At 41.6% G+C, this 25,352-nt stretch overlaps 2 protein-coding genes across 4 annotated transcripts; both read right to left on the minus strand.

Moving 5' to 3' along the window:
* Positions 1–5,405: 5,405 nt before the first annotated feature.
* On the minus strand, positions 5,406–8,458 carry LOC134570976 (arylamine N-acetyltransferase 2-like). Its single transcript, XM_063429005.1, has 2 exons — positions 8,403–8,458; positions 5,406–6,253 (listed from the first exon to the last, which is right to left on the minus strand). Exon 2 carries the CDS (start codon positions 6,249–6,251, stop codon positions 5,436–5,438), a length of 816 nt encoding a protein of 271 aa, XP_063285075.1. The 5' UTR covers positions 6,252–6,253; positions 8,403–8,458; the 3' UTR covers positions 5,406–5,435.
* Positions 8,459–12,390: 3,932 nt separating this feature from the next.
* On the minus strand, positions 12,391–23,205 carry LOC134570978 (arylamine N-acetyltransferase, pineal gland isozyme NAT-3-like). Of its 3 annotated transcripts, XM_063429007.1 has the most exons (5): positions 23,156–23,205; positions 21,922–22,063; positions 20,549–20,594; positions 19,282–19,343; positions 12,391–13,221 (listed from the first exon to the last, which is right to left on the minus strand). In XM_063429007.1, the coding sequence occupies exon 5, from the start codon at positions 13,217–13,219 to the stop codon at positions 12,407–12,409; it is 813 nt and encodes a 270-aa protein (XP_063285077.1). In that variant the 5' UTR covers positions 13,220–13,221; positions 19,282–19,343; positions 20,549–20,594; positions 21,922–22,063; positions 23,156–23,205; the 3' UTR covers positions 12,391–12,406. The 3 variants fall into 3 exon arrangements, with proteins under 3 accessions (XP_063285077.1, XP_063285076.1, XP_063285078.1); XM_063429006.1 differs by lacking the exon at positions 23,156–23,205 and having other exon boundaries at positions 21,922–22,174; XM_063429008.1 differs by lacking the exons at positions 19,282–19,343; positions 20,549–20,594; positions 21,922–22,063; positions 23,156–23,205 and adding an exon at positions 13,926–13,951.
* Between the last annotated feature and the right edge of the window lie 2,147 nt (positions 23,206–25,352).

The following is a 25,352-nucleotide window of genomic DNA, read 5'->3' on the forward strand; positions in this document are numbered from 1 at the left end:
AGGGACACAGAGACATGGGAACAGACACTGGGAGACTAGGGGACACTGGGAGACATGGGGACACAGACACTAGGATCACTCGCTGGGAGGCATGGGGACACAGATACTTGGGGACACGGAGACATGGGGCACTTGTGGACATAGACATGGGGACACTAGGTGATGTGGGGACACTGAGACAGTAGGGACACTGGCTGGGAGACATGGGGACACTGAGACACTAGCTGGGAGACATGTGGACACTGGGAGAAATGGGGACACTGAGAGACATGGAGACAGACATTGGGACACTAGGGGACACTGAGACACTAGGGACACTGGCTTGGAGACACTGTGTCCCTAGTGTATCCATGCCCCAATGTGTCTCCCTATGTCTCACAGCGTCCCCATGTCTCAGTGTCTCAGTGTCCCTATATTTCCCAGTGTCTCAGTGTCATCACGTCTCTGTGTCCCCTAGTGTCTCAGTGACTCCACGTCTCCCTGCTGCCTTTCCCTCCATCCTTCACTTACCTGAGCTGTAGTCTGTCTCTGCTGTCTGGACTCTGTGCTGTGTAGCTGCTCCCCCGTGTATCAGAGAGTAGAGCTGTAACTTCCTATCCCTGCCTCTCTTCATACACAGTGACCCCTACTGGCCGGTGCCGGTATTGCAGAGTAATCTCCGTTTATACTGAGAAAAATATTACTGCAAAACCATCACAGCCAGGCAGCCTGAAATACCGGCTGTGCTTTAAAATACCACTCGGGTGGCAAAGAGTAGTGTGAAAAAAAAAAAAAATATTTTTTTTTCCAAATGGGCCTGGAGCTGCCCTATGTTAATCCAGCCCTGCCCTGCATCACTGTCCGAGGCAGTGTTGGTTGCCCCTGAGTCGGCCGCTAACCTCTGCGCTATACTTCCTAAGCATTGTGTACTACGGTAATAATAAATTTAAATAAGTAAAATCTAAATAACTCAACTTTTTTTTCCACCCCTAACTAGCTTATCACTAAATTCCCCAATTCCCACTAAATTCCACCCACCCAACTAACTAAAATCACAAATTAATAAAATAAAATATTAAAATTTAACCCCTTAGGGTTACTAAAAAAAATCCAATTTAACCCCTGATGGTAAAAAAAACCCCTAGATCACAGTAAATTACTGTGATCTGTATTTTGATCACTGCTGGCAGTGATCAATCAGCAGGGAAAGGGTTAATTATTTTAAAAGAAGGGTAAAGGGGATTTGGAACCTTATCTGAGACAATTTATTCACCTTAGGGACACAATGTAACAACGATCCGTCTCTCTCCACTTCAAAAACCCACAAGAGGTGGAGGGAGGCGGATCTGATATCCCAGCAGCATTGTGACCGCTGTGACTGGCTGTCACAGCGATCACGTGGGTTGGGACATCGCGATTTGCTGTTGCTGGTCTGCCACCGATTCAGAGGCACCCAGCAACAGCGTTAACCCCGCGATAGCCAGCACCGTGGCGATCTGGGGTTAATTTTAGCGCCTGACGGACTGGGTCCATCATCCGGCATTAAGTGCTTCCCCAGCATGACGAACCCGGACCACAATCCGTCATTAAGGGTTTAATAAACCTATAATATAAAACCATAATAAAATAGCATTGTGCAGTATGTACTAGTACAGTGGTTCCCAAACTTTTTAGGTTCAAGGCGCCCTGAATATTTCAATATTTTTTCAAGGTACCCCAAGTCAAAACAATTTCCTAGGTTGTATATATGTACAGTGCAGCGGCATATACTATGCCCCTGTTGGGCAGAAATGCTTGCCGTTCAAGCGCAGATCCAGAACCTAATCTTGGGAGGGGCACTGGTAGATTATATAAAGAAACAATCCAGGCACAATAACCACCACAGCATTTTGTAGTGGTTATGGTGCCAGTAGTGCCCTCCCAGAGTAAGTAGTCAAACTGTTTAAGAACAGTTGGACAACTTACCTGGGATCTGTCGGGATAGGGGCTGTAGTAGGGGATAGGAGTAGTGCTGTGTGTGAGAGGTGCAGTGTGCGTGTGTGCGAGGGTTGCAGTGAGGGTACAGGGGTGCATTGTGTTTGTGAAGGACGTAGTGTGTGTGAGGGGTGCAGTGTGTGTGTATTTGGGGAAATTTGTGCTTGAGGGATAGAGTGTGTGCATGGAGGGGCAGGTTGTATGAGGGGTACAGTATGTGTGTGTATGGGGGTTAATGTAATGTGTTGGGGGTAATTGCATGGGGGTAATTGTGTGTATGGGGGGGCAGTATGTGTGTATGAGGAGGTAATTGTGCGAATGGGGGGCAGTGTATGTCTGAGGTGTAGGAGGGCAAATTCATAAATATATTAAAAATAATTATTTTCATATCCCCCTCCCTGCTTACCTTTGCCTGGGAGGGTGACCGTACTAATCCCTGGTGGTCTGGTGGGTAATCCCTGGCATTCCCAGTGATGAGACTGAATTCTAGCCTGCAGCTCAGGCTAGAGTTCACTCTTGCGAGATTCAGAGCCTTGCCATGGTAACCACGGCAACGCTCCAAGCTCGCGAGAAGAGAACCTGGCGGAGATGCAAGTTTGAGCTCCCCAGGTCCTTTCTGCCTACTCCTGCCGACTGCCAGCATTACAATGCTAGCGGGCGGGTGAGGGAGAGCTCTGATCTCTCCTCCGGTCCTGCAGAGTCGGCAGGAGAGAGGGAAGAATAGTTCCCAGTGCTATAATCATAGCACTGGGGAGATATCTTGTGGTGCCCCTGTGTTTGGGAACCGCTGTAGATACCGAATCATTGGGTGGTAGAAGATCTGTGTACGTCCTCTTACAGAGGGGCCTCAAAAAGACCAAGGGTGATGTAAACAGAAAAACATTGTAATCCTATTTTTTTTTTTTTTTATATAATTGTTTTTATAAGTAACACAAAAGATTACACGTATTTCAGCCTCTGTGGGTATTATTTTATAAGACATACAAATAAATACCAATTTTCAGCGCATCTCCTGTCTTACCATTGCATCATGGCAGCCATCTTTAAAGGGGCAATCAAGGCATAACCACTATAGAATATGACGGCAGATAAGAGCCATCTATCTAGTCTTCCCAATTTTTCTTATATACTTTCATTAATCTTTTAGAGTTAGGATAGCTTTATGCCTATCCCACGCATACTTAAACTCCATCACTGTGTTAACCTCTACCACTTCAGCTAGAAGGCTCTCCCATGCATCAACTACCCTCTCAGTAAAGTAATACTTCCTGATATTATTATTATTATTTTTTAATTCTTTATTTTGGTTGTGCATAGATAAACAGGGAGTCTCGCATTGCCACAATAGCTGATGCAGTTCAGTAAACATAGTGAAACAGTGGTATAGCATATGACATTGCACATTTTTGTAATATAGAAAAATAAAAAACATAAGAAAAGAAACCAGCTCTCTGTACAGTTTTACGGTAACATCAGGCTAGGCTAACGTGACTAGGAGGTTGTTCAACCGGAGATATACTAGCTTAATATCAGTGTCTAGACAGGTAAGGGTATAGAATTAAAGCTCAGCGTTGGGTTAGGTATATCCAGCTAGACAAGGAGCAGGAAGTTAACTATGAAACAGTGAAGTCTGCTAGACATGTAAGAGGCACGAGAGAGAGCGAGGGGTGCACGTTTAAGACTTAGAAAAACAACAATTCAGTGAAATAACAGCAAGCTTAATCATGTAGGTAAATAGCTTGTCAGGATTAAGCTGCACTTTTTCTTTAAGTACACAGGTGATGCTATTAACTATGAGTAACCAAAAAAATATATAATTTGTGTTGCTCTCATGGGTGCTTAGTAAAGGAGAACCGAGTAATATGCTGGATGCTTTAAGACAATATATACATGAGAGTAGTACCGCTTAGGTGTCAGTAGATGTAGCATAGACCTGTAGTTAAATGCACAAGTTACAGTAAGATTACAGCAAGATAAGACTAATGTAGCTTGTAGACCATTGTGTTATTATATGTCTCTGTATGAGGTCAAATGAAGAGAGATGATTAAGGATGGCATGCTGGCTGTTGTATCACCTCAGGTGAGGCTGCTGTCACTCAGGAGATTCTTGTCTGGTTGGGCTGTTATCTGCTCTGTGTATGCTCAGAAAGGAAGATCTTCATTGTCAGGAGACAGGCACCGCAGCAGTTCGGCAGAATGGGGACCCCCTGTGCTTCCAAGGGTTACAGGTACTCATCCGTGTGTGGGTGATAGCCCCTTATCAGGCTTGATATTCAGTGCTTGGCAGGCTTGTGGATAATGGTGTGAGTCCGCCTGGCAAGTCTGTGTTGCGGCACGGTTTATCAGCTCCCGCCTAGCGCCCGACCCCGCCATGGGGACGTCTGTCATGGGTAGGTTAGATGACTCTCACGGGTACTCTTGCTTTATCGTTGGACACGCGGTGAGGTTATCCACCGGGGCCGAGGCGGGACAAGAGCTCGCATAGGCTCTGTGGTGCAGGAGCAGCTCGTGTAGTGCCATGAGTCGCCGCCATTTTACCTTGTAGGCCTTGGGTGGTCTGTGCTCCTTAGGCTCCTCTTAGTTTGAGCTCTTCCCAGTGGGGACCGGGATGACCCCCCCCGGCCCAGGGGGGGGGGGGGGGGGGGGGAATGGGACCGGCAGGCGTCTCATGAAGTCGGTGTGTGGCAGTTGGGAAGGAAAGCATGCTGGCGGCCGTCCAACCCGCTCCTCTCCTGGGTAGGCCGGAGCTTCCAAAGCCTCATACAGGGGGCCCGAAGCTCCCGATCTCAGGGTCTGCTACCTCTGCCACATCCGTGTGAGTATCTCGTAGGTTGCATTTGGTTGAAAAGCTTACATTTGCAGCCTAAGAGGCCAGATTTCTCTGGAGCCTCTCCTGCATGCGACCGGTCAGCATGGCGGGCCGGCCCCGTACCCCTGATATTATTTTTAAACCTTTGCCCCTCCTTTTTAAGACTATGTCCTCTTGTTGTGGTAGTTTTTCTTCTTTTGAATATATTGTCTCCTCATTTCCTGTGTTGATTCCCTTTATATATTTAAATGTTTCTATCATATCCCCCTGTCTCGTCTTTCCTCCAAGCTATACATGTTAAGATCCTTTAACATGTCCTGGTAAGTTTTATCCTGCAATCCATGAACCAGTTTAGTAGCCCTTCTCTGAACTCTCTCTAAAGTAGCAATATCCTTCTGGAGATACGGTCTCCAGTACTGCATTCAATACTCCAAGTGAGGTCTCACCAGTGTTCTGTACAATGGCATGAACACTTCCCTCTTTCTACTGCTAATACCTCTCGCTATACAACCAAGCATTCTGCTAGCATTTCCTGCTGCTTTATTACATTGACTGCCTACATTTAAGTAATCTGAAATAATTGAAACTCCATTCTTAAAAATACAGCACAAAAGCATACATTTGCATTATTGCAGCTTTGCCATAAGGCACCTGTTATAAAATGATAAGCAAATTAATCAAATGCTGGAGGTAATATTTCTTCATCTTTTGGGACAAACTTTCCATTTAAGACAATCCCGAACCGATTCCGAAGCACATCTAGGATTTCATCGTCCTTGAGCTGTTGCGTAGCCTTCACCACCTCACCATTTGCTGTAAACTCTGTTTGGATCAGTCGGTGTCCCATGTAGGTCAGCCTTCCCCGGGGCAGCTGGAGAGAGCAAAAAGACTTGCAGAAAAAGATGGAGCTGGGTGACGTCTGTTGATATTCACACATTTCTTTAAATTCTTCAAAGTGCTTGGTTTCTAGAGTAAACTTATAAAGTTCACTCCAATTGCCATGTTTCTTTTTTTCCAAGAACCATTCTCCCTGATCCTCTCGTAGCCGGTACACAATATTATCCTGCTCCTCTTCCCATCCTGCCTCTAAAGGTAAAGGTTCCCTGATCCCTTCTCCAAATCCTACATCACAAAGCCACTGCCTTCCCTCAAGTTCTACTGTCACAATCATGTGATCGAATGGAGGGCCATACACACCCGTAAATGTGTTTTTTACTCTGGCGGACAGCACACGTGGCTTGTAGCCCAATACTTGAAGCACCCAAAGGAAAAGGCCATTGTTTTCATAGCAGAAGCCCCCACGTCTTTTCACTACAAGTTTTTCGTACAGAAGACCATGGTCCAGAATAATCTTCTCACCACAGTGGATACTGAGGCTCTCAAAAGCAATGGATACCAAGTGCTGGCGGTGTAACTCACGCAAGGCAGCCACAGAGGGCGCTGTTGTAGCTGTAATACCGACACGGTGGAGATAGGCTTTGACATCCATTCCTAGAAAGAATATATAGAAGTGAGCACCCTTCATCTGTTAACACAAGTCGTCTACCCAATAAGTGCTTATTCTTTCCAAATTTGCTCCACACATGTCACTATCCATAGGTTATAACTGTATTCATTACATTTCTAATTGTAGAGAACTGATGTCTGGATGGTAAGGTTTAGGCAAACATTGAATATCTGGAAAAAATCCTGGGGCAGTGGGAGACCAACTAAGAACTAAGAGACTCCTACTTTACCGCTGTAGTCAGTGGCGTACATACCGCGGTCGCCGAGGTTGCAGCTGCGACCGGGCCCATCACTCCAGGAGGCCCGGCCGCCCTGCGGACCCCTGCGACCGGGTACCAGCTGCCACGTTTTGTGGCCCCGGCCCGCGCAGCAAACCACCGGGGCCGCCGTCCAAGGGGTCCATTGGGTGGCCCATGCTGTCAGGGCCACCCGATGGATATGAATTGTCAGGGGGCCCGGTCAGCGCTGGGCGTTTTAACAGCGCAACCGGGCCCCCTGTGATGACATCACTGCTGGGAGGAAGTGACTCCCCGGTCACTCCTCCCAGCTATCAGAGCCCGCGCGGGAGGCAGCAGGAAGGAGGAGGGAGTCAGCAGGCTGAGCCCCCACTGGACCCCAGAGAAAGTCACAAAAGGTAGGAAACAGAAAACATTTTGTGTATGTGTGTGTGTGTCTCTGTATGTGTGTGTTTCTCTGTGTGTGTGTCTGTGTCTCTGTATGTATATGTGTTTGTATGTGTGTGTGTCTGTCGGGGGGGTGCTATCTGTGTGTATGTGTATGTACAGGGGGCCCATGGATCGAGGGAGAGAGGGGAGGGAAGGGGAGAGAGGCGAGTAGGGGGGCCCACGGAGCAGTTTCGCCCCAGGGCCCCATGGATTGTGTGTACACCACTGGCTGTAGTATATCCCGCTTGGATGGCACAGGCTGAGCCCTTACCCTGGTGTTGAATGATGGGCCTACATCCTATATATATTTTATTAATTTATACTTTTTGTCTCTCTTGTCTGCTAAGCTCCCAGTGGGTTCATCTTACAATGTTGCAGTATTGATATTAAAGCTGTTGTTTAAGTGGCCGCTGGTTGTTTCATTTTTCTCTTTATGTTTATATGAGTAGGCTTATTCCGATATGAACCATAAAAATATAAAATATAAAAAACTGACTCATAACTTAACTTGAAAAAGGAAAAACAAATGATATCATCAAAAAAACTAAAGTTCAATTATCTCAAATGTTATCTAACCAAAAATCCCTGTATCCTTCCTAAGATTCACAAAAAAGAACAAAACCCACCTGTCGTTTTCAAGTATGTCCTGGGTCCACAAATCATTGCATTGATACATTAGGGTACAATAAAATACAAAAACGATATTAATACACAATAAATACAAAATTTAACATAGAACAGGTTGGATATATATATATATATATATATATATATATATATATATATATATATATATATATATATTCACTGTACTATTGGCATACTCTATTGTCAAGCACATGACTCAATAAAAAAAAGTGATTGACAATAAAACCAATGGTATTTCAGCAAGTTAATGGGATTAATGTATTTGGAGCTTTAACAACAGGTCTTCAGCCAACCTTCTATGGTTAACCCATTGCTTCCTGCAGAAGATGTGTTATAAGATTCGGGATCTGGACTGACCCTTCTGCTGGAGACATTGTATCTAACCTTGCTAATATTGTAAAACAATGACTATGAAGGTTAATCAATAACGGCAGATAGCAAGCTTGTCACTTTAACCAAGCAGCTGTGAGAGGGATCTAAGTACACTGAATTAAGCAAGATTATTGCCTCAATAAAAGTAACCCCTGCTGGGCAAGGGGGCATATTCAGTTAGATCCCTGGCAGACCTAGGGAATTATTTAAAATTTGAATCTCATGATCTTGTGCCAGCGAGGAAAGTTCAGTTTACATTGAACCTCTGCTGCTCCGTACATCCAAGTGGATATTAAATGAACGAGACATTGCCCTTTGGAATACGTCCAAATCAGATTGTTATGATAACGTAGACCATCATTAGTCGTTAAGGAGATGTGCTAACTGAATACAGAATCACGACACAGGAGAAATTAAACATACAATGCCCTGCCCAGCTCTAAACCCACCTGAGATCCTGGAGCAGGAAAACACGGGATGGTCATGTAACACCCTTTATACTCACAGCGTGTACAAAGCGGAAATTACACATTGTAACATGATATGCAGGAAGATGGGCCTGTGAGAAACTCACTGAGATTTTTCTCTGCAGCGTTAACTCTTTAAAGGAACACTCAATTGAAAAAAAAATGTTTTTAAATCAATTCAGTGGATTAAATTCATGTATCAATTTATTTTTGCATGTTTTCATTGGGGGTACATCTAATTACAGCTTGCAAAAATTGCAGATATGTTGTGTTCATCCATTGCAAGCCCCGTTTTTTCCCCAATTAGAGGTGTTTCATTAAGGGGCCCTCAGTTCTGCAGCCGTGGGAACACATTTTCACAGTGTGCCTGCTACTTCTGTTAATTCCGTGGAGCTGATTAACAAGCAGGGAAGTGTTTCTGCCCTAAATTCTAAAATTTCTATTGAAATCTGCACTTTTATAAACTGTCACAAATATGACAGACTCCAGACATAAAGCAAGATTAATGCCAATTGCTAGATCTATAATATATATTAAAAAGAAAATGATATCACACATAAAAAAAGGTTAACACAAGTTATAGGTGTTTTTATTGAATGCTGTCATTTCCAGAGAATGTTCCCCCTTTAATAAAGGTGTGACTGTAATCCATATTCTGGGTTAACATGGACTGAGCCTATTACAAATGTAGAATCCCTGGGAGAATACTACTATCAGATAAAGGATCCAGACTGCAGCAGTGCCATAGGCAGGGAATTTGGAAACCGAGCGTCATCCTCCAGGAGTCAGGAATCTGTACAGGTACATAAATCCAGATTCTTTAGAAGGTCCTGGAATCAGGATACAGTATCAGGCACGGAATCAGGTTCGGAAATCAGATGCTGGAATAGAGACACGTTAAGGCATGATCAAAGGCAAAAGACTCCAACCTGGAGCAAAATCATTGGGGAAAAACTGGGAAATAAGAGATGAGAGCTGAATAAAATAGACGGATATAGAGAGGGGAGACAGCAGTAGGAAACATGACACTCAGGGCAAAGGAAACCAATACTGAGCTGCAGCTGGTTATGGAAACCAAAGCTGAGCTGTATACGTGTTAGTAGGCGTTATGGTAGGTAGACTGTTTCTTTAAAGGGACTCTGTAAACACCATAGCCACTGCTTTTTCTAAATAGGGTAACAAACAAAAAGGGGAAAAAAAATGGTGCAATATGTAAAACACGGCTTTAATTTGAGTTATAGAAACACGGTATTCCTAACGCTATAGTGTCCCTTGCCGAGGGTTTGCACAGGAACCTCATGAACGGAAACCGGTTGGTTAAATGTACTGTGCGGGGGTTCCTAAGATTGGTGGGTACACTTCTGGAGCACTGGCTATCTTGGCGGGCTTTCTGTGCCTGGGAGGCAAAGACACTAGGTCCCTTTTTCCCACGCCTGGGCTCCCATGCACAGAGGATCCTGGGATGGAAACCTATGTTTGCTTGTGGGGAAGAACCCTTCCCCACAAGGGGTTATGCATAAAAGCTGTGTGTGGCGTAATAAAGTCGTGTTGTACTCCCAAAGTTGTGTCTCGTCCAGTTACTGGGGGGGGGGGGAGGGGGGGAGGAGGAGGGATGGGTGACTTCATACTGTAAGTGGTTGCAGAGAGGCTGAGGGAAGGAATTAGCGGAAGTAACCGGTCGGTTTACATGTGGTCCGCTGCACCAGGTTCTAACTTTATCACCATTTCATTGTGAGCCCTGAGCCCCTGTAATAATGGAAAAGAAACTAACACCTCAAATTAAGTTACATTTCAATTTTTGATACTACCACTTTAAATCACAATATTTGGGGTTAATTACACAGCAAGGTGTGAGGGTAATGCTGTGGGTGCTGGTTTAATGCAGCAAAGTAAATGGGTAATTCAGCATGGTGTGTGGTCTATAAATATTAATGTAATGCATGCAATACTTTCAATTCAATCAAGGTTTGGTGTAACAGTGTGATTCATAAATCACATTAGGAAATATACTTTTGGGCTGAAACACCTTGATAGACGCACAGTCGGATTTGCCGGCTTATGCTCCAACATTACCCAACCCCCATAAAAACATGGACACAGGTCATAGTTTTGGAAATAATAGTCCACAGCTTTATTGAATTATAAATAAATGAATTAAGGAATAACAAATGGGGTCATTGCCAACAGAACTTGTTAAAATTAACATCCCCCACGTACAATGACCCCCCAATAATAACAATAGATAACAATCTAAATAACATGTTAATACAGAAACTGGCCGCCCAATATGGCCATGTTTGCACCAGGTTAAATTGTAGGGGTATACCAAGACACCGCTACCCACCATATCAATTGTAGGGATGTACCAAGACACCGCTACCCACCAGATCAATTGTAGGGGTGTACATGGCACTGTCTCTCATTTCTATAGTAAACCTTTTTTGAGCAGCACGGCCCCCACTGGAGGTGGGTCTAATGCAGAGATTACACACTTTCTTGTAGCCATACCAATTTATACCAGCAATGGGCACTGTGAAAGGCTGAATGTGGCTAACATACTCTATCATCCAATCACAGCCTCCCATTGCTGCTCAGGGTAATACGCCCTCATTACCCAAGCAGCACAGAGGGGATGGTGTGAATGAGACTTACCATTAAAATATTAAAAACAGTTTAACACTGAATGGAAGGATGGTGATGGGGAACTCCAGACACTATAACCACTTCAATTAGAGGAAGCAATTACCGTGCCTACAGTGTTCCTTTAAAACAGGTGGACATAAAATGGGGGTGGGGGCCCAGAGGGTCACTTTATAAAGCAAGGTTTCCAAATGTAAAACCCATATGATTTTAAGCCATTATTTGTATTTCTTCAGTGTTAATTATTTAGAAGGTCTACACATTACTCTGTGTACAAGAGCATGAATTATAAGAAGGTACCCCGCCCCCTCCCCCCCCCCCCCCCCACCCTCCATGTTTGGAAATGATTCATGCATTGCTATCTATTTTATACATGTTATATTTCCTGCATCTTGTGTCAAGTGGGTCTTAATTGTATGAATTGTACAGCATACAATCACTAAACCTGGAATTATGGATAAGTGAGAGGGGAAATACAAATTTTAATATAAAAGGTTAATTTAGTTAAAATGTAGCTACTTACTTGTGCATTTTCCAAAAGTCTCAGTTTAATGAATATAACACCTTTTGGATTGATTAAAAAACAGTCATGCCTACCAACATTCCCGATTTCGGAGGGACAGTCCAGATTATAGGCTCCTGAACCACAATATCAACTTTGCTAGCGGCTCACATTTTTGGGGACACCAGGGAACAGTCCCGTGAAAGTATAGCGAGAGAGCATCATAAGATGGGATGCCACTGTTGGGGGTTATGAAACAGAATATTAGTGTATTGAATTGTAGCGATAATTGATTATCTTACCATAATATATCTGACAGAATATTGAAATTTAAGATAAAATAGCCAAGCTGTGTATTTATGAGAATGCAATTTTTGCAAATCAGTTTTCGGTTCATTATGAATATGTGATTAGTGATCATACAGCATGCAGATTCTCAAAAAATGCAATAGATGGTGTGTGGGAGTACTAAAGAATTATTTTTAATTGTGATGATCAACGCACAGTCTTCTAATATTGTCAGATTGTTTTATCAGTTGTTTGTCATGATACGTATTTATATTGCTTAAGTAACCAAGATTTTATATGAGCATGTCATTAAGCATGATAAAAACAATATTATGGAACTAACAGGGTAAATCATTAAACTGGGAATTGTAGAGAGCTGAGCAGAAAATTAAAGAGTAAAAAATCTCAATCTCTAGATGTTCTCCAAGTCCAGCATTCTCCTCAATTTTTGAGTTAGTAAATATTGCCAATTGTGCAGTCCTCCTTGCATGCTTGCCATGGACAAACTATCCAGTTGGTGTGAAATAAAAAAAATGTAATATAAGGATACAGGACATTACGCATAGGCTAAGGGTAACATCTTCTCATCCTTTGGGAAAAACATTCGACTTAGAACAATCCCAAACCGATCTCTGAGCACATTGAGGATTTCGTCATCCTTGAGATGCTGTGTGGTTTTCACCTTCCCCCGTTCTGCAATGAACTCGGTGCTGATCAGCTTGTGCCCGACATAGGTCAGTCTTCCTCGAGGGAGTTGGAGAGTGCAGAAAGTCTTGCAGAAAATGATAGAACTTCGGGATGACTGATGATATTCAGAAGACCATTTAAAATCCTCCAAGCATCGCTCTTCCAGCGTGAATTTATAAAGGCCGGTCCAAGTGCCGTCCTTATTTTCCTCCAAAACCCATTCCTCTTGATTTTCTCGTAGTCTAAATTTGCCACATTCCTGCTCCTCTTCCCACCCAGCTACTAAAGGTAATGGCTCCCTAATTCCTTCTCCGAATCCTACATCACAAAGCCACCACCTACCCTCAAGTTCTACTGTCAGGACCATGTGGGTGGGAGGACCAAAGAAACCAGTGGTCCTGTCTCGTACTCTGGCAGACAGCACAAATACCTTGTATCCCAATACTTGGAGCAACCACAAGAGAAGGCCATTGTTTTCAAAACAGCAACCACCTCGTCTTTTTACCACGATTTTTTCATACAGAAAATCTTGGTCCAGAGCAATGTTCTCATCACTGTGGAAACTGAGGTTTTCAACAGGAATGGATAGTAAGTGCTGGCGGTGTAACTTGCGTAAGGCAACAAGAGAGGGTGCCGGGGTAGCTGTAATACCAATTCGGTGCAGATACGCCTTGACATCCATTCCTAGAGAAGACAATCTATAGTCAGTTTCCAACGGTTGTGTCTCCTGCTTATATTACCTGACCTTTGCCCTCTCCATCTTTATTGGTGCTGTTACAGTAAGTGGTTTCCACCAACATGTTGGAACCAGGTTTTACTGGTGAGTTCCAAAATGTTTGTTGGAAAAGAGTATAGAGGAAAAAAATAAAAAAAAGATGAAAAATGGCAAACACATATTAAAGGGACTATCTAAGCACCAAAATAACTTTACCTTAATGAAATAGTTTTGGTGTTACAAATAGGGTTAAATTATCTATACACTCCCTCCCCTCCAGGTTTAATAAGGGAGTTCACCGTCACACCTGTGCTGGAGCAACTGTGGTTGCTTGTTTTTATTACTCTGGTTCCTGGAGAAAGCCTACAGCGTTTCTCTAACCTGCTTGGCACTGTGCTACTCCCTGCATCGCCGATCCCAGTACATCATGGTAAAACTTGTTTCACTACCCAGCTCCTCCGGTGCCCACCTATTGTAAAGCTGCCCAATCCTGCTCTCGGCAGCTACTCTGGTGATCCCAGTCTGACTGTGGTTATTTCCTATAGTCTTGCAGAGGGGAGAACCTTCTGTGCTGGTGTTGGTTCCTCCTCAAAAGGACTGTATCTAAGAAGAAACTAAGTACTATGCTATCCCCCTTATTCAGACTCACTGTACCTATTTATTTAGATTTTACCTTATTTCCTGCACTTCAGGATTGCTATTCAGTTACAAGTGGAAAAGACTTAAAGTGGGGAGGTAATACACAAACGAAGAAATTACCTATATAGTAATGCCCCACACTGTAGAATCTAACGAAAACAGGACTCCTTCCAGTACTCTCAGAATATATAAAAAATATAAGATCTACAGTAGGAAAGAGATAAATCTCATAGTGTATTATCTAAAGTATTTTTGAAAAGTGATTTTCAATGTCACACTCACTAGAAAAAAAATGATTGAAGGCACATCAAAGAAATAAGGTTGACAGAGGATCTTCTCCACGTTATGGACATGTAGGAGAGAGAGAAAGTGTAATAAGTGTAGACTGTTAAAAAGACAGTGCTGCGCTACACATAGAACCACTTACAAGGTTGTGGTGGTACAAAGGCACATCAAATCCCAGATGACTAGGGTACTTGGTATCAATCCAGTAGCACTTCTAATTGAAATCAAAGAGCCCTCTCTCTAGTGGTTTGGACCACTGTAGGAGTTTGTTTCTATTTTTATCTTTTGTTTTATTTATGTTTATTTTATAACTTTACAATACATTTTGAAACTAAAGAGAGGGCTCTTTGATTTCAATTAGAAGTGCTACTGGATTGATACCAAGTACCCTAGTCATCTGGGATTTGATGTGCCTTTATACCACCACAACCTTGTAAGTGGTTCTATGTGTAGCGCAGCACTGTCTTTTTAACAGTCTACACTTATTACACTTTCTCTCTCTCCTACATGTCCATAACGTGGAGAAGATCCTCTGTCAACCTTATTTCTTTGATGTGCCTTCACTCAATTTTTTTCTAGTGACTGTGACATTGAAAATCACTTCAGGATTGCTGACTGCTGCCGTTTGTATTGTATTCTGGTATCCAAATAGCATTATTACAGCCTTGTTAAAATACTTTATATTTGCACTATTATTCTGCACGCCATCTGGTGACTAAATATCATTAATGCAAGGCTTTATTTTCAGACTGCTCATCTAATTATTACCAACACCATCTTGTGGGTATATATTATTACTACAGGACGTTGTATGGACTATTTATTTTGTTACCAGATGCATCTGTTAAAAATGACATGGTTTATGGAGCATGCCACTGCAGTTTCACTGCACAATTCTCTGCGATTTAGGAGTTAAATCCCTTTGTTTATAGAGCTCTAGTCACACCTCCCCTGGATGAGACTCACACAGCCTTCCTAAACTTTTCCTGAAAAATATATATTTTTAAATTTCCCTAAATAGTAAATACACAGTATGCCTAATTTAATATATATTTTTTTTATTGTTTTTTAATCTCAACTGTTAAGAGCCTGCAGAGCCTTCCTGTGTGTGATTTAAGCTCAATTAACAAAGCAGAAGATAATAATTTATAATGTAAACATACTGTGCTGTAAGATCTGATTGAAAAAAGCAATACTCATTTTTCTGTGTGTGTGTGTAAGTCACAGCCAGGGGGTGTGTGGTTACGGCTGTATAAACAGAAAGAAAGGTCATTTAACTCATAAATGGTAGAGAATTGAGCAGTGAGACTGCAGGGGTATGATCTATACACCAAAATGTCTTTATAAAGCTAAAGTTGTTTTGGTGCATAGAATATCCCTTTAATTAAAAAAAGGTTACAAACTTTAAGATTAGCATAGTTAAGCAATATTACCAATACACTTGTTACAGTTATATTTTCAGTTTCACAGAGGGAAAGAACAGGGTTGTCTGGCTAAAACTACGCACTCATTCCCCCACACATATGTTATTACATGTAACATGTCAGTTACCTATATATTTCTGTCAAGGTTATTTATCACACAAGATGATTCATAAAAGTGTGAATAGTCAGGAATTAGGGTAAAATACAAATTATAGGCTAAAACAGCCACAATGAAAACTTGACAGACTTAGATTTTTTTCCCCCCGCAATTCAGTTACTTTACGATGGGAAACCATTGTGTAGATTGGCATAACTGGTGAAGAGCATTATTTTATCAATAATTTATCTTACTGTGGCAGAAATAAATAAAATTATGTGTATATATATATATATATATATATATATATATATATATATATATATATATATATATATATATATTAGTGAGCACTCACTCACTAAATGCCACCTTCAAAGCTCACAAAATGAATTTATTTTATTTTAATTTTTTTAAATGAAACACAAAACCCCACAAAAAACCCTGAACAATAAATAAATAAATATACAAATATACCGGGTAAAAATAATCTAGCATTTAAATGCATTACGATAGGATAATCAATGTTTCAGTCCTAACACGGACAGACGACGTTCACTGAAAACCATTAACAGAGAGTAAGGTAAAAATAAGAAAGAGGATGAATGAAAAAAAGAGGTTAAACGAAAACATGTGAAATAGAGGCTTTGGTAAAACAGTGTCATGGTAGAAAATGAAGAGGCTACGTACAGATTCTTTACGAACACGTATGAAAAAGATTGAGAAACTGGTAGGTAGTAGTGGAAACCACAAAATGAGTGTGACAAACACTGTGAATAAATGCAGTGAATATTCTGCAGAGCCATTAACGAGAAACAAAATATCACAACGTACTGCGATCTAATACATGTTCTACAATGCTGCAACTTAAACTAGTCGAACATTGAGGCTCAAGAAACAACATTGAAATGTAACAGTTGAAATGTCACTCAGAAGAAAAGACAATATTGTATTAAGATATGTATATTAGCAAGACAAACCTAGCAATAGTGTACAATTCATGGATCCAAAAAGGCTTCTCAACATGGCAGCCCAGTGTCTCTGTCCGAGAACACGGAATGTGAACTAACCCCACGAACATGAGAGACAATAGAGGATGTCCAGTTTTAAAGAATGTCGAGCTCCCGGTTTGTCCAAAAAAACGTCTCAGATGTCCCCGGGTTCTTTCTCTAACTTCATTCACTGTCTTGCCCACACAGAATAGACCACGGTGACACACATTTCTGTAACTCACACTAACTGTGGCACAAGTGATTCTATGTCCGATATGATTTAGCCAGAATGTGGGTAGTGAAACATCTTTCCTGGGAACATGTCTCCACAGGTGACAGATTCCAGGCATTTGTAGCACATAGCCATATACCAGTTGGGTAGAGTGGTGGTAACCACTTCTTTACAACCGAGAAACCCAGGCAAGACCACCTCACCAGGTACGTGTCTGTGGGCAAGATACTGAATGATATATATCTGCCTACCTCAAATCCGCATAGATTGTCAGCTCATTTGAGCAGGATATTCTTTACTTCTTCCCCATTTTATAATTATAAAGCACTGAGAATATTTAATTTATTGTGCTATAAAATAATAATAATCCAGTATTAATAAAAAAGTTAGAGAATTGGTTACACTTGCCTTTGTGCACCAAAATGTCCAGTTAATGAACTGTATCTATCAAAGTCCAATGTTTCTGCAGGACCTCTGTGAGAGATGGCGAGTTGGGATGAACGTCTGTGCACAGAGAGCCCTGTTGTCAATGGCCTGGTTTCTTATTACGAATGAGAAATCAGTACGGAATTTTTCACTTGGGTCAAGGGCACAACACCATCCAACTATTGACCAATCACCTGCAACATGGAAGATCCTGTTAGGCATCATAGCCTCCAAGATCGATGGGCATATGAGTCAGTACATGAGCAGTGCTCAGAAGGGGATTGAAACCTACACCAGAGGATCAAAACGCTAACTGCTGGTAGACCAAGCAGTATCACAGGATTCTAAAAACCAGACAGACCAATCTGTGCACAGCCTAAACTGAATGATGCATGAAAGCATGTAACCTAACAATGCCACTGGAATCTAGAAAACATAAATTGAGGAGAGTCTCTGTAAGCTGAAGCTGTTAAAGAAATAAGTATCGCAGTTAGAATGTTTGTGTCCCATGTTAAAATTAGTGTAGGACCCTCTGATATTGGGAAAATGTGACAAAGTGGTGGTCACAACACTAAAGATAGGTGATATTAAGAAGCCTTAATATCACCTTGTTTGCATTTAGACTGGATTTTTTGTGTAGGTGCTGTTACAGTGTCCCCCCAAAATACCTTCCCCCCTCAACCCATTTAGTGAATAACAGTCTACGTACCTGTATCTTCATCTACCTTCTCCCAGCAGGAAATATGGAAAGTAACCGTGATTTAAAGGTTAACTGAGAGCATCCGATTGCACAATCAAATTACAGCTTATTTACTATGTCCAGGTTGAAGGTACATATTTGCTTTAAGGGAGAATGCACATCTACACTGTTATTATTATCAGACCACGACTTGTCTTCCTGGAGGACTAGTCCTTCTTCTTGAGAACTTCCATGATCAGTAGTCAGAAGCTCTTGCCACCAGAACCTCCTTCATGGCAATGACAATCTCTGTCCCAAAGAAATATCACTACTCGTACTGAGAGGGCACACCTCCTCTGACCTGGCCACACACTACATTACACGGCTCACAGTTGCCAACTCGTTAAAGAGACTGAAAACACGAGCACAGTGTACTAACAGTGCTCTGAATAATTCATAAAAAGGTGCTATAAAATGGTGAATATTTTTCTGCAATAACACATAAACTATATACAATGCTTAATTTTGTGTAATGGTTAGATCATAGAGATAAGCAAATCCCTGGTAATTGAGTAGCAATTTTCCTACCTATCAGACTATCAGACTTAAAGGGCCCTTTAAGCACCATAACAACTTTGCATTAATGAGTGACATTTGTGAAAGTCACACAGCCTCGACTCCTTTCATGAGTCAGTTCGATCTCTATCTTTCTATGAGCATCTCTGCTGACCGCAAAACTCAGCCCAGTATGTCGGTCAGCATGTAACAGCAGTATGGCTGCTATCAGATTATAGAACATGTCTCTCATCCTGTTCGATAAGTGGAAATGTTGCTGGTGGACAAATGGCTTATTCTATAAACTTCTGCTGGACTGGAGTATATAGAGTAAAAGCAGACCCCGGAGACCAGAATGAGAGGTACCTTGATTTGGCTTCTCTAAGATTTGAAGTTTCAGGATTTTAGAAGATACATTTGAATTTTTCATGATTTTTAAAACATTATCTATATAATGCATTAAAAACAAACAAACAAAAAAAAATGTAATAAATTGTTGCTTATTGGGGACATTTTAGGGCTGTAGTGGTTATGGTGCTTGGAGTGTTCCTTTAATATTTGCAAGATTGCAACAACTGCTCTGCACTACCACCAATTTATTCCTAACTTTTACCACACAGTTATGAAACAGACTGACCATAATAACCATTCATAAGAGTATGGCAGCTAGTGGCATGAAAAAACGCTTCGGCCTACTTACCCTACATGTCCAGGGTTTGGTTCTGTGTGGAGCCGGCATACATGATGTTCTGAGTTGCACGGCTGCAAGATTATGGAGAGACACAAAAAGAAAATAATATATAAATGAGAATACAGACTTAACAACTCTGTTACTGCTGCTGATCTAAACGAAAGCTTTCTCCTGTACATCTAGTATAAAAAGCAGTTTACAGTTACCTGGTTTAAAGTGGCATTTCTCTAAATTTACAACGGGATTTATTAACTTAATAGTTTTTTTAAATCAGTACAATTCAGCATTTAGTTAATAAACACCTTAAATAAACACCTTAAATAAACACTATGTGTTCCAACACAGCCATAAATAAACACTACGTGTCCCTACCTGACCTTGAATATGTCTGTTTAATCCTATCGTTAAATCAACATTCTAGTGTCGGGATTACAAACATGTAGTTAAATAGTGTATTCCTGACACTAAAGTGTGACCTAGTGTGGCTGTTTAGGTGGCCAGACCCGCTCTGATCGCCCGGGAAAGGTAAATTTACTCATATTTATTCACCCGTCACCCCCTGCCCCACCTCCATGGCTGTGATCAGCAGTGTTAATTACCTCAGCTAATCCAGTGCTTTCCCATAGGAAAGAATTGAGAGGCTATTGCGCATGCGTGGCAAAACTCTGCGCCAATCAGCTTCTCCTCATAGAGACGCGTTGAATCTCTATAAGGAACATTCACACTGTGCAGCACTGAGATAGGAAGCACCTCTAGTGGCCGTCTGAGTGACTGCACTTAAAGGTGCGACTATGTAGCAATGTAAACTTTCTGAAAAGTAAGGACAGACACCTTGGACAGACTCTTAACCAATGAAATCCTGATATTATATCTAGATATTCCAAAAAAAACAGATAATCTGTTTAACTGTACATTGCGTTTAGAGCACAGGTAACTATTTTGGTATTGTATTGTTTATTTATGTTATCTATACTTTAGCCATTGATGCAGCCTAAGAGTTTTTATATTTTTATTTGCTTTTGTATTACACAGCCGTGTTACAGTGCTGCCGCCCACTCAACGAGTGTTCTATTAAGAGTTAATTCATTTCTAGGGGTACATGAGACTACCCGCTTCTCAGTGGCAGAACTATTGTGGTTGCAGGGGTCGCCCTGCGGACCCCTGTGATTGCGGTGCCCGCCGGCTATGTAACACGGCTCCCTGGGGAACAAGCCTTGGGCAAACCAGTCAATCTAGTAACATCAGTGTCAACTCCAAAATGAAAGGCCCAGCTCACCTGAACCAGTGTGCGGCAAGATCTGGATTCCTGCGGACACCAACTCCTTCACAGAAAGAAAATGTTATTGTGTATATCAGTATATCACTAAACCCCATCACTGTCAATGCTATGAATACATGTGCCAATGTCTGTTTTACACTACAAAACAATACAAAATAAAACGTGGCCCATAATCGCTTCTTTAATCAATCCACCCTGCGTCTCTGCAGAGAGACTGTAAATGCCATTCACAAAGCAGAGGGTTGTAATAAAGCCTCCACGAATTAGACAGAGAATGGGACGTCGCTACAGGACTTTTTTTCAGGCTGTGACTGCAGTATGTGAAGCTCTGCAAAACTCAGATTCTTGGTGCTGGTTACCTTGCAGTACATATTGTACGAGGACTTTTTGCCCTCATAAATAATTCATGTTTACATTCTGATTGTGTGGTGGAATTTTGGTAAAAATAAATTTAGTAGGCCGAGATTGCCACGTGGTATGTGTACGTGCATATACTGATGTATCGGTCGGTTGGTTGCACGTGGCAAAGATACAATCAGTAGTGTACGGAGCATGTGCAAGAATACAGGATATAGTATTCCCCTCCTCCATTGTGCTGGACAAGCCATGTGGTCAAACAGGAAGTTAGTCTTTGTTCGGTTGATTGGGTAAGAGTATGTGTGGGTGGAGCTTATTATGGGAGGAGTTACATGCCTATATAAGGGACCTACACTATTGTTCGGGGCTCAGATCTTGTTGTATTTTGGTGACATTAGTCCCTCTGAGTCCCGGTCGGTGAATCGAATAAAGAATCTCTTCCTTCCTGAAGAAACCTGTGTCCATCTCTCTGTGCTCGGCTTCCGTCAGTTTCTCCGGTATCAATTGCATGTTAGGGAATATCGTTTGGTTCATTATAAACACCCATAGGCGGGATATTTGGTCATTTTAATGATTTTTTTAAAATCTCATTTACTGTATGTAACAATAAAAAGTTATTTTTGCTTCTATTCAGAAAACAGAATTCCATTTATTAATACAAATAATAAAACCTAGAAACCTCTTATGAAAAAGTGACCACTAGGTTAGAATCACAGTCCATTTATAAATTCCATTTAATCTCTACATTTGATTCCCTCATTTGGTTTTGTAAAAGAGGAATGAATAAATTAAGAATGGAAATTGTGTAAAAACACATTCTCTTTTTTTTGTGTTCTGCAATCTGTATTTAAAATTGCTGTTTTTTCTCAGTTAGGCTATGGACCCTGTTTCAAATAGATTTTAGGGTCTGTGGTGAAAAATCAATGTTAAATTACGTAATTTTAAGAACTTTGCAGACAGTTTCTTTCTGGTCATGTTGCATTTACTAGTAGATTTTAATTTATATTTTATACCTCTCAAGTATCGCTGCCCCACAAGGTGCTGGGCCCTTGGATATCCCAGCTGGGCGTAGAAGTGAGTGACGTGGAAATGGAAATTCTCGTAATAAATCCAGATGTAAAGCAACAGGAAGAGAGAGCTGCAGACGGTCACGATCTGCGAGAGAGGAGAGAGGGAGCTGTCACATTCTGGGCGCTGTCAACAAGATTAATGGATTGGCTGAGCACCATGGGAGCCGCAGTCCACAGCTGGCTGTGTTCTACAGACTCCCGTCCGTTACCTAGAAACACAGCTGGATAAAAGATCTGATTTGCTCCTTCCAGAACACAAAATAAGTAAATTCTTTAACACGTGCCAACAGCCCTGTGTTGCCACGACAGTCATAATATAATACTGCTTATTTGGCTGCTGCGTAACATTTTTAGAATAGATTTTAAACCCGCTCTGCCTTTACAGTACTAACAGCTTATTTTTTCCAATGATCCATTTTTGCTGTAGCAGAAGCCCCTTCGATTGAATTGTCTATGTTATACTCATTTTCATGTTCAGCTCACACAGAATTTCCTGGACCCATATCAACACTACATGTTGGAAGACGTTACATGAAAAGGGCTGCCCTACAAAATGTAAACTCAATTATGCTGTAGGAGGCAATCAATGAAATGTTGTTTTTTAAGCTCCTGTAGAATCATTCGGTGGTCTATTATCCCTTTTTCTTTATAACATTGAAACACAAAGATGCAAAAACTGAACCAGCACAACTCGCAAACCTGCTCAGGATTGGTCAGGAATATTCCCTAAACTGAGATCTGTGGAATATTGCAAAGGGATATATTTTTTTTTAAATTAAGGCCAAAAAGAGAATTTGATTAATTCTGATTTTAATGAATCATATTCAGCTCACTTGTTGATTCTGCACAACAGCCAATTCTGGGAATAACAGAGTTACTTACTAAACCATTGACTTGTCTGCAATTCACCAGGGAATTTTACATTTTAGTCTAAAATAGACAAAATTTAAAAAATACTCAAATTTAACTATATTTTGAATTAGGTTATTTTTGGCCTAAACATTAAATTCTCTTTGAATTTCCTGCAAATTGAATATTTCAGCCTTAAGTTTGCATTCCGGCTTTCGTTTTATTTGCTGTTTAGGGAATAAACTATCATAACAGGTCCATCATCAAAATAGGTAACATTATGAGCTGACAATCTAAGGTCCCACAGACATTAGAGTCTTCTGCTCACCTCCCAGCGATGCCAACCTGCAGGGTGTTTTTTGGCTGCCTCTGTACCCATCGCAACTTTTCCTTTCCTCTGGCGCAAAGCTGAATTCTTCATGCTCTCTGTGATAAATATAACTGATCCTCTGCATTTATAGCTGATCCTAGCTCTCTCTCCCCCCCTACACCAGAACATTTACCCTGCATCCTGCCTTTGGACCATTGTCCTTTGACTCACAGATCCAGCAGGCACACTCTGATAAGCCATATCTTTGGGGACAGACACCCATTAATCTGTCTCAGAACCAATGGTACAATCCACATAGAGATTGGGAAGTAACAAGAGAGATAATACTGTTGTAAAATTGGGGATTTATGTATATTTGTCTATTGCTAAATGCCAATGTAGATAGAGATGCATTGCGATGAGTTTAATTCATATTCAAAAATGGATAATAAAAGAGGCAAATAAAAACACAAATTTTTATTTTTATGAGTAATCAATTATTTAATTTTAATATCTGCATCATATTTCACATTTAAAAAAAAATAGTGATCGAAAAAAAAACAAAAAAAAAAGACAAACAAGGGTTTTCTCAACAGCAAGCCTACAATCTATACTCAATATTTAATCAAATTATCAAATGTGTCTTCTGATTGCTGTCCAGATACGTAAAGGTTTTTTTCATTGCACACAGAGCTGTGCCAATATACCAGTATTTGCACTTGGCGATACTTATAGGAGAGGAATTAGAAAATATTTCTATTAATTAATTTAGTAACACATTGCTTCCCAGCACATCAACCTGTTCCAGTACACAGGTCACTAGTACAATGCTGTTCCTGGCCGTTCGCCCTGTGCTGCCTGGTTGTGTAACCACTCTCTTAGTTGCATTCAATTTTAGTTGCTCAGGACCTGCTCATACAGTGGGCAGTCACTGGGACTGGTAGAGAAGAGAAGTAACATCCGTGTACGGTGTACCAGGCAGAACGTAAATTGCTGGCTGCCCGACACACAGAGACTACAATGCACAGTGTGCGGGCGTCTTACTTCCATAACCCTCTCCATATATATATATGTACACAGATAGGCATTGGCTGCTGGGATGTGAGGCCATATCCCGACACCTACTCTCTGTTTAAAGGGAAATCATTTAATTTTAACAAAGTGATTTTGGGACATAGATGCAGGCCTGCAGCTTTGCAGATGAAAACAGCCATTTCCGAGAAACTGCACTCTTTACATTTTGCAGTTTCTACACCTCCCATGGGGTATCAGACAGGCAGACACTATAGACTTTACTCTTAAATAAATTCACTTATTAAATCTATTTGATATTCTGCGTCAGCATGCAAAGTATGCCGACATGGGATGTCATGCACGTCCTATGCTTCTCTATGAGAAGCATTGGCTCGTGTCAATTTCCGTGCTTCTCTGTGAGAAGCATCTGATTGGACACACACATCTCATCAAGATTGGAGACTATGTAAAAGGCAGACCTGGCTTAGAAAAAGTGACTTATCTTAGAGTTTGAACACCGGTACATTTAGGGCTTTTTTGATGAAAGGGAAAGCTGGAGGGTTGACAGCGTTTCTGCTTTCTCTCTGGCAAGGATTAAAAGCACTGGCCAGCAGTACATGAAACTCCTGGTGGAAAATCTATTTTCATAACTGAGATCTCAAAGGGAATGCCATGGTTATTGCGTCAGCTCTTTAGACCCAGACAGACAGAAAGATGTCACCGGTATCACAAACCGAGACACCATCACTAGTTACACCCTGCCGCCTGCAGCATGCCTGTCAATGCTGTGACGTCACCGGTGTCACAAACCGAGACACCATCACTACTGTCTGTCCCACCCTGCCGCCTGTAGCACGCCTGTCAATGCTGTGATGTCACCGGTGTCGCAAACTGAGTCACCATCACTACTGTCCTACCCTGCCGCCTGCAGCACGCCTGTCAATGCTGTGACGTCACTGGTGTCACAAACCGAGACACCATCACTAGTTACACCCTGCCGCCTGCAGCACGCCTGCCAATGCTGTGACGTCACCGGTGTCACAAACCGAGACACCATCACTAGTGTCTGTCCCACCCTGCCGCCTGCAGCACGCCTGTCAATGCTGTGATGTCACCGGTGTCGCAAACTGAGTCACCATCACTACTGTCCTACCCTGCCGCCTGCAGCACGCCTGTCAATGCTGTGACGTCACTGGTGTCA

Source organism: Pelobates fuscus, chromosome 8 (assembly GCF_036172605.1).
Source record: "Pelobates fuscus isolate aPelFus1 chromosome 8, aPelFus1.pri, whole genome shotgun sequence".
Lineage (NCBI taxonomy): Eukaryota > Metazoa > Chordata > Amphibia > Anura > Pelobatidae > Pelobates > Pelobates fuscus.

Bases quoted from the DNA above. Each gene is read 5' to 3' on its own strand.
- LOC134570976 (XM_063429005.1), bottom strand. From the start codon at position 6,251: ATGGATGTCAAAGCCTATCTCCACCGTGTCGGTATTACAGCTACAACA.
- LOC134570978 (XM_063429007.1), bottom strand. From the start codon at position 13,219: ATGGATGTCAAGGCGTATCTGCACCGAATTGGTATTACAGCTACCCCG.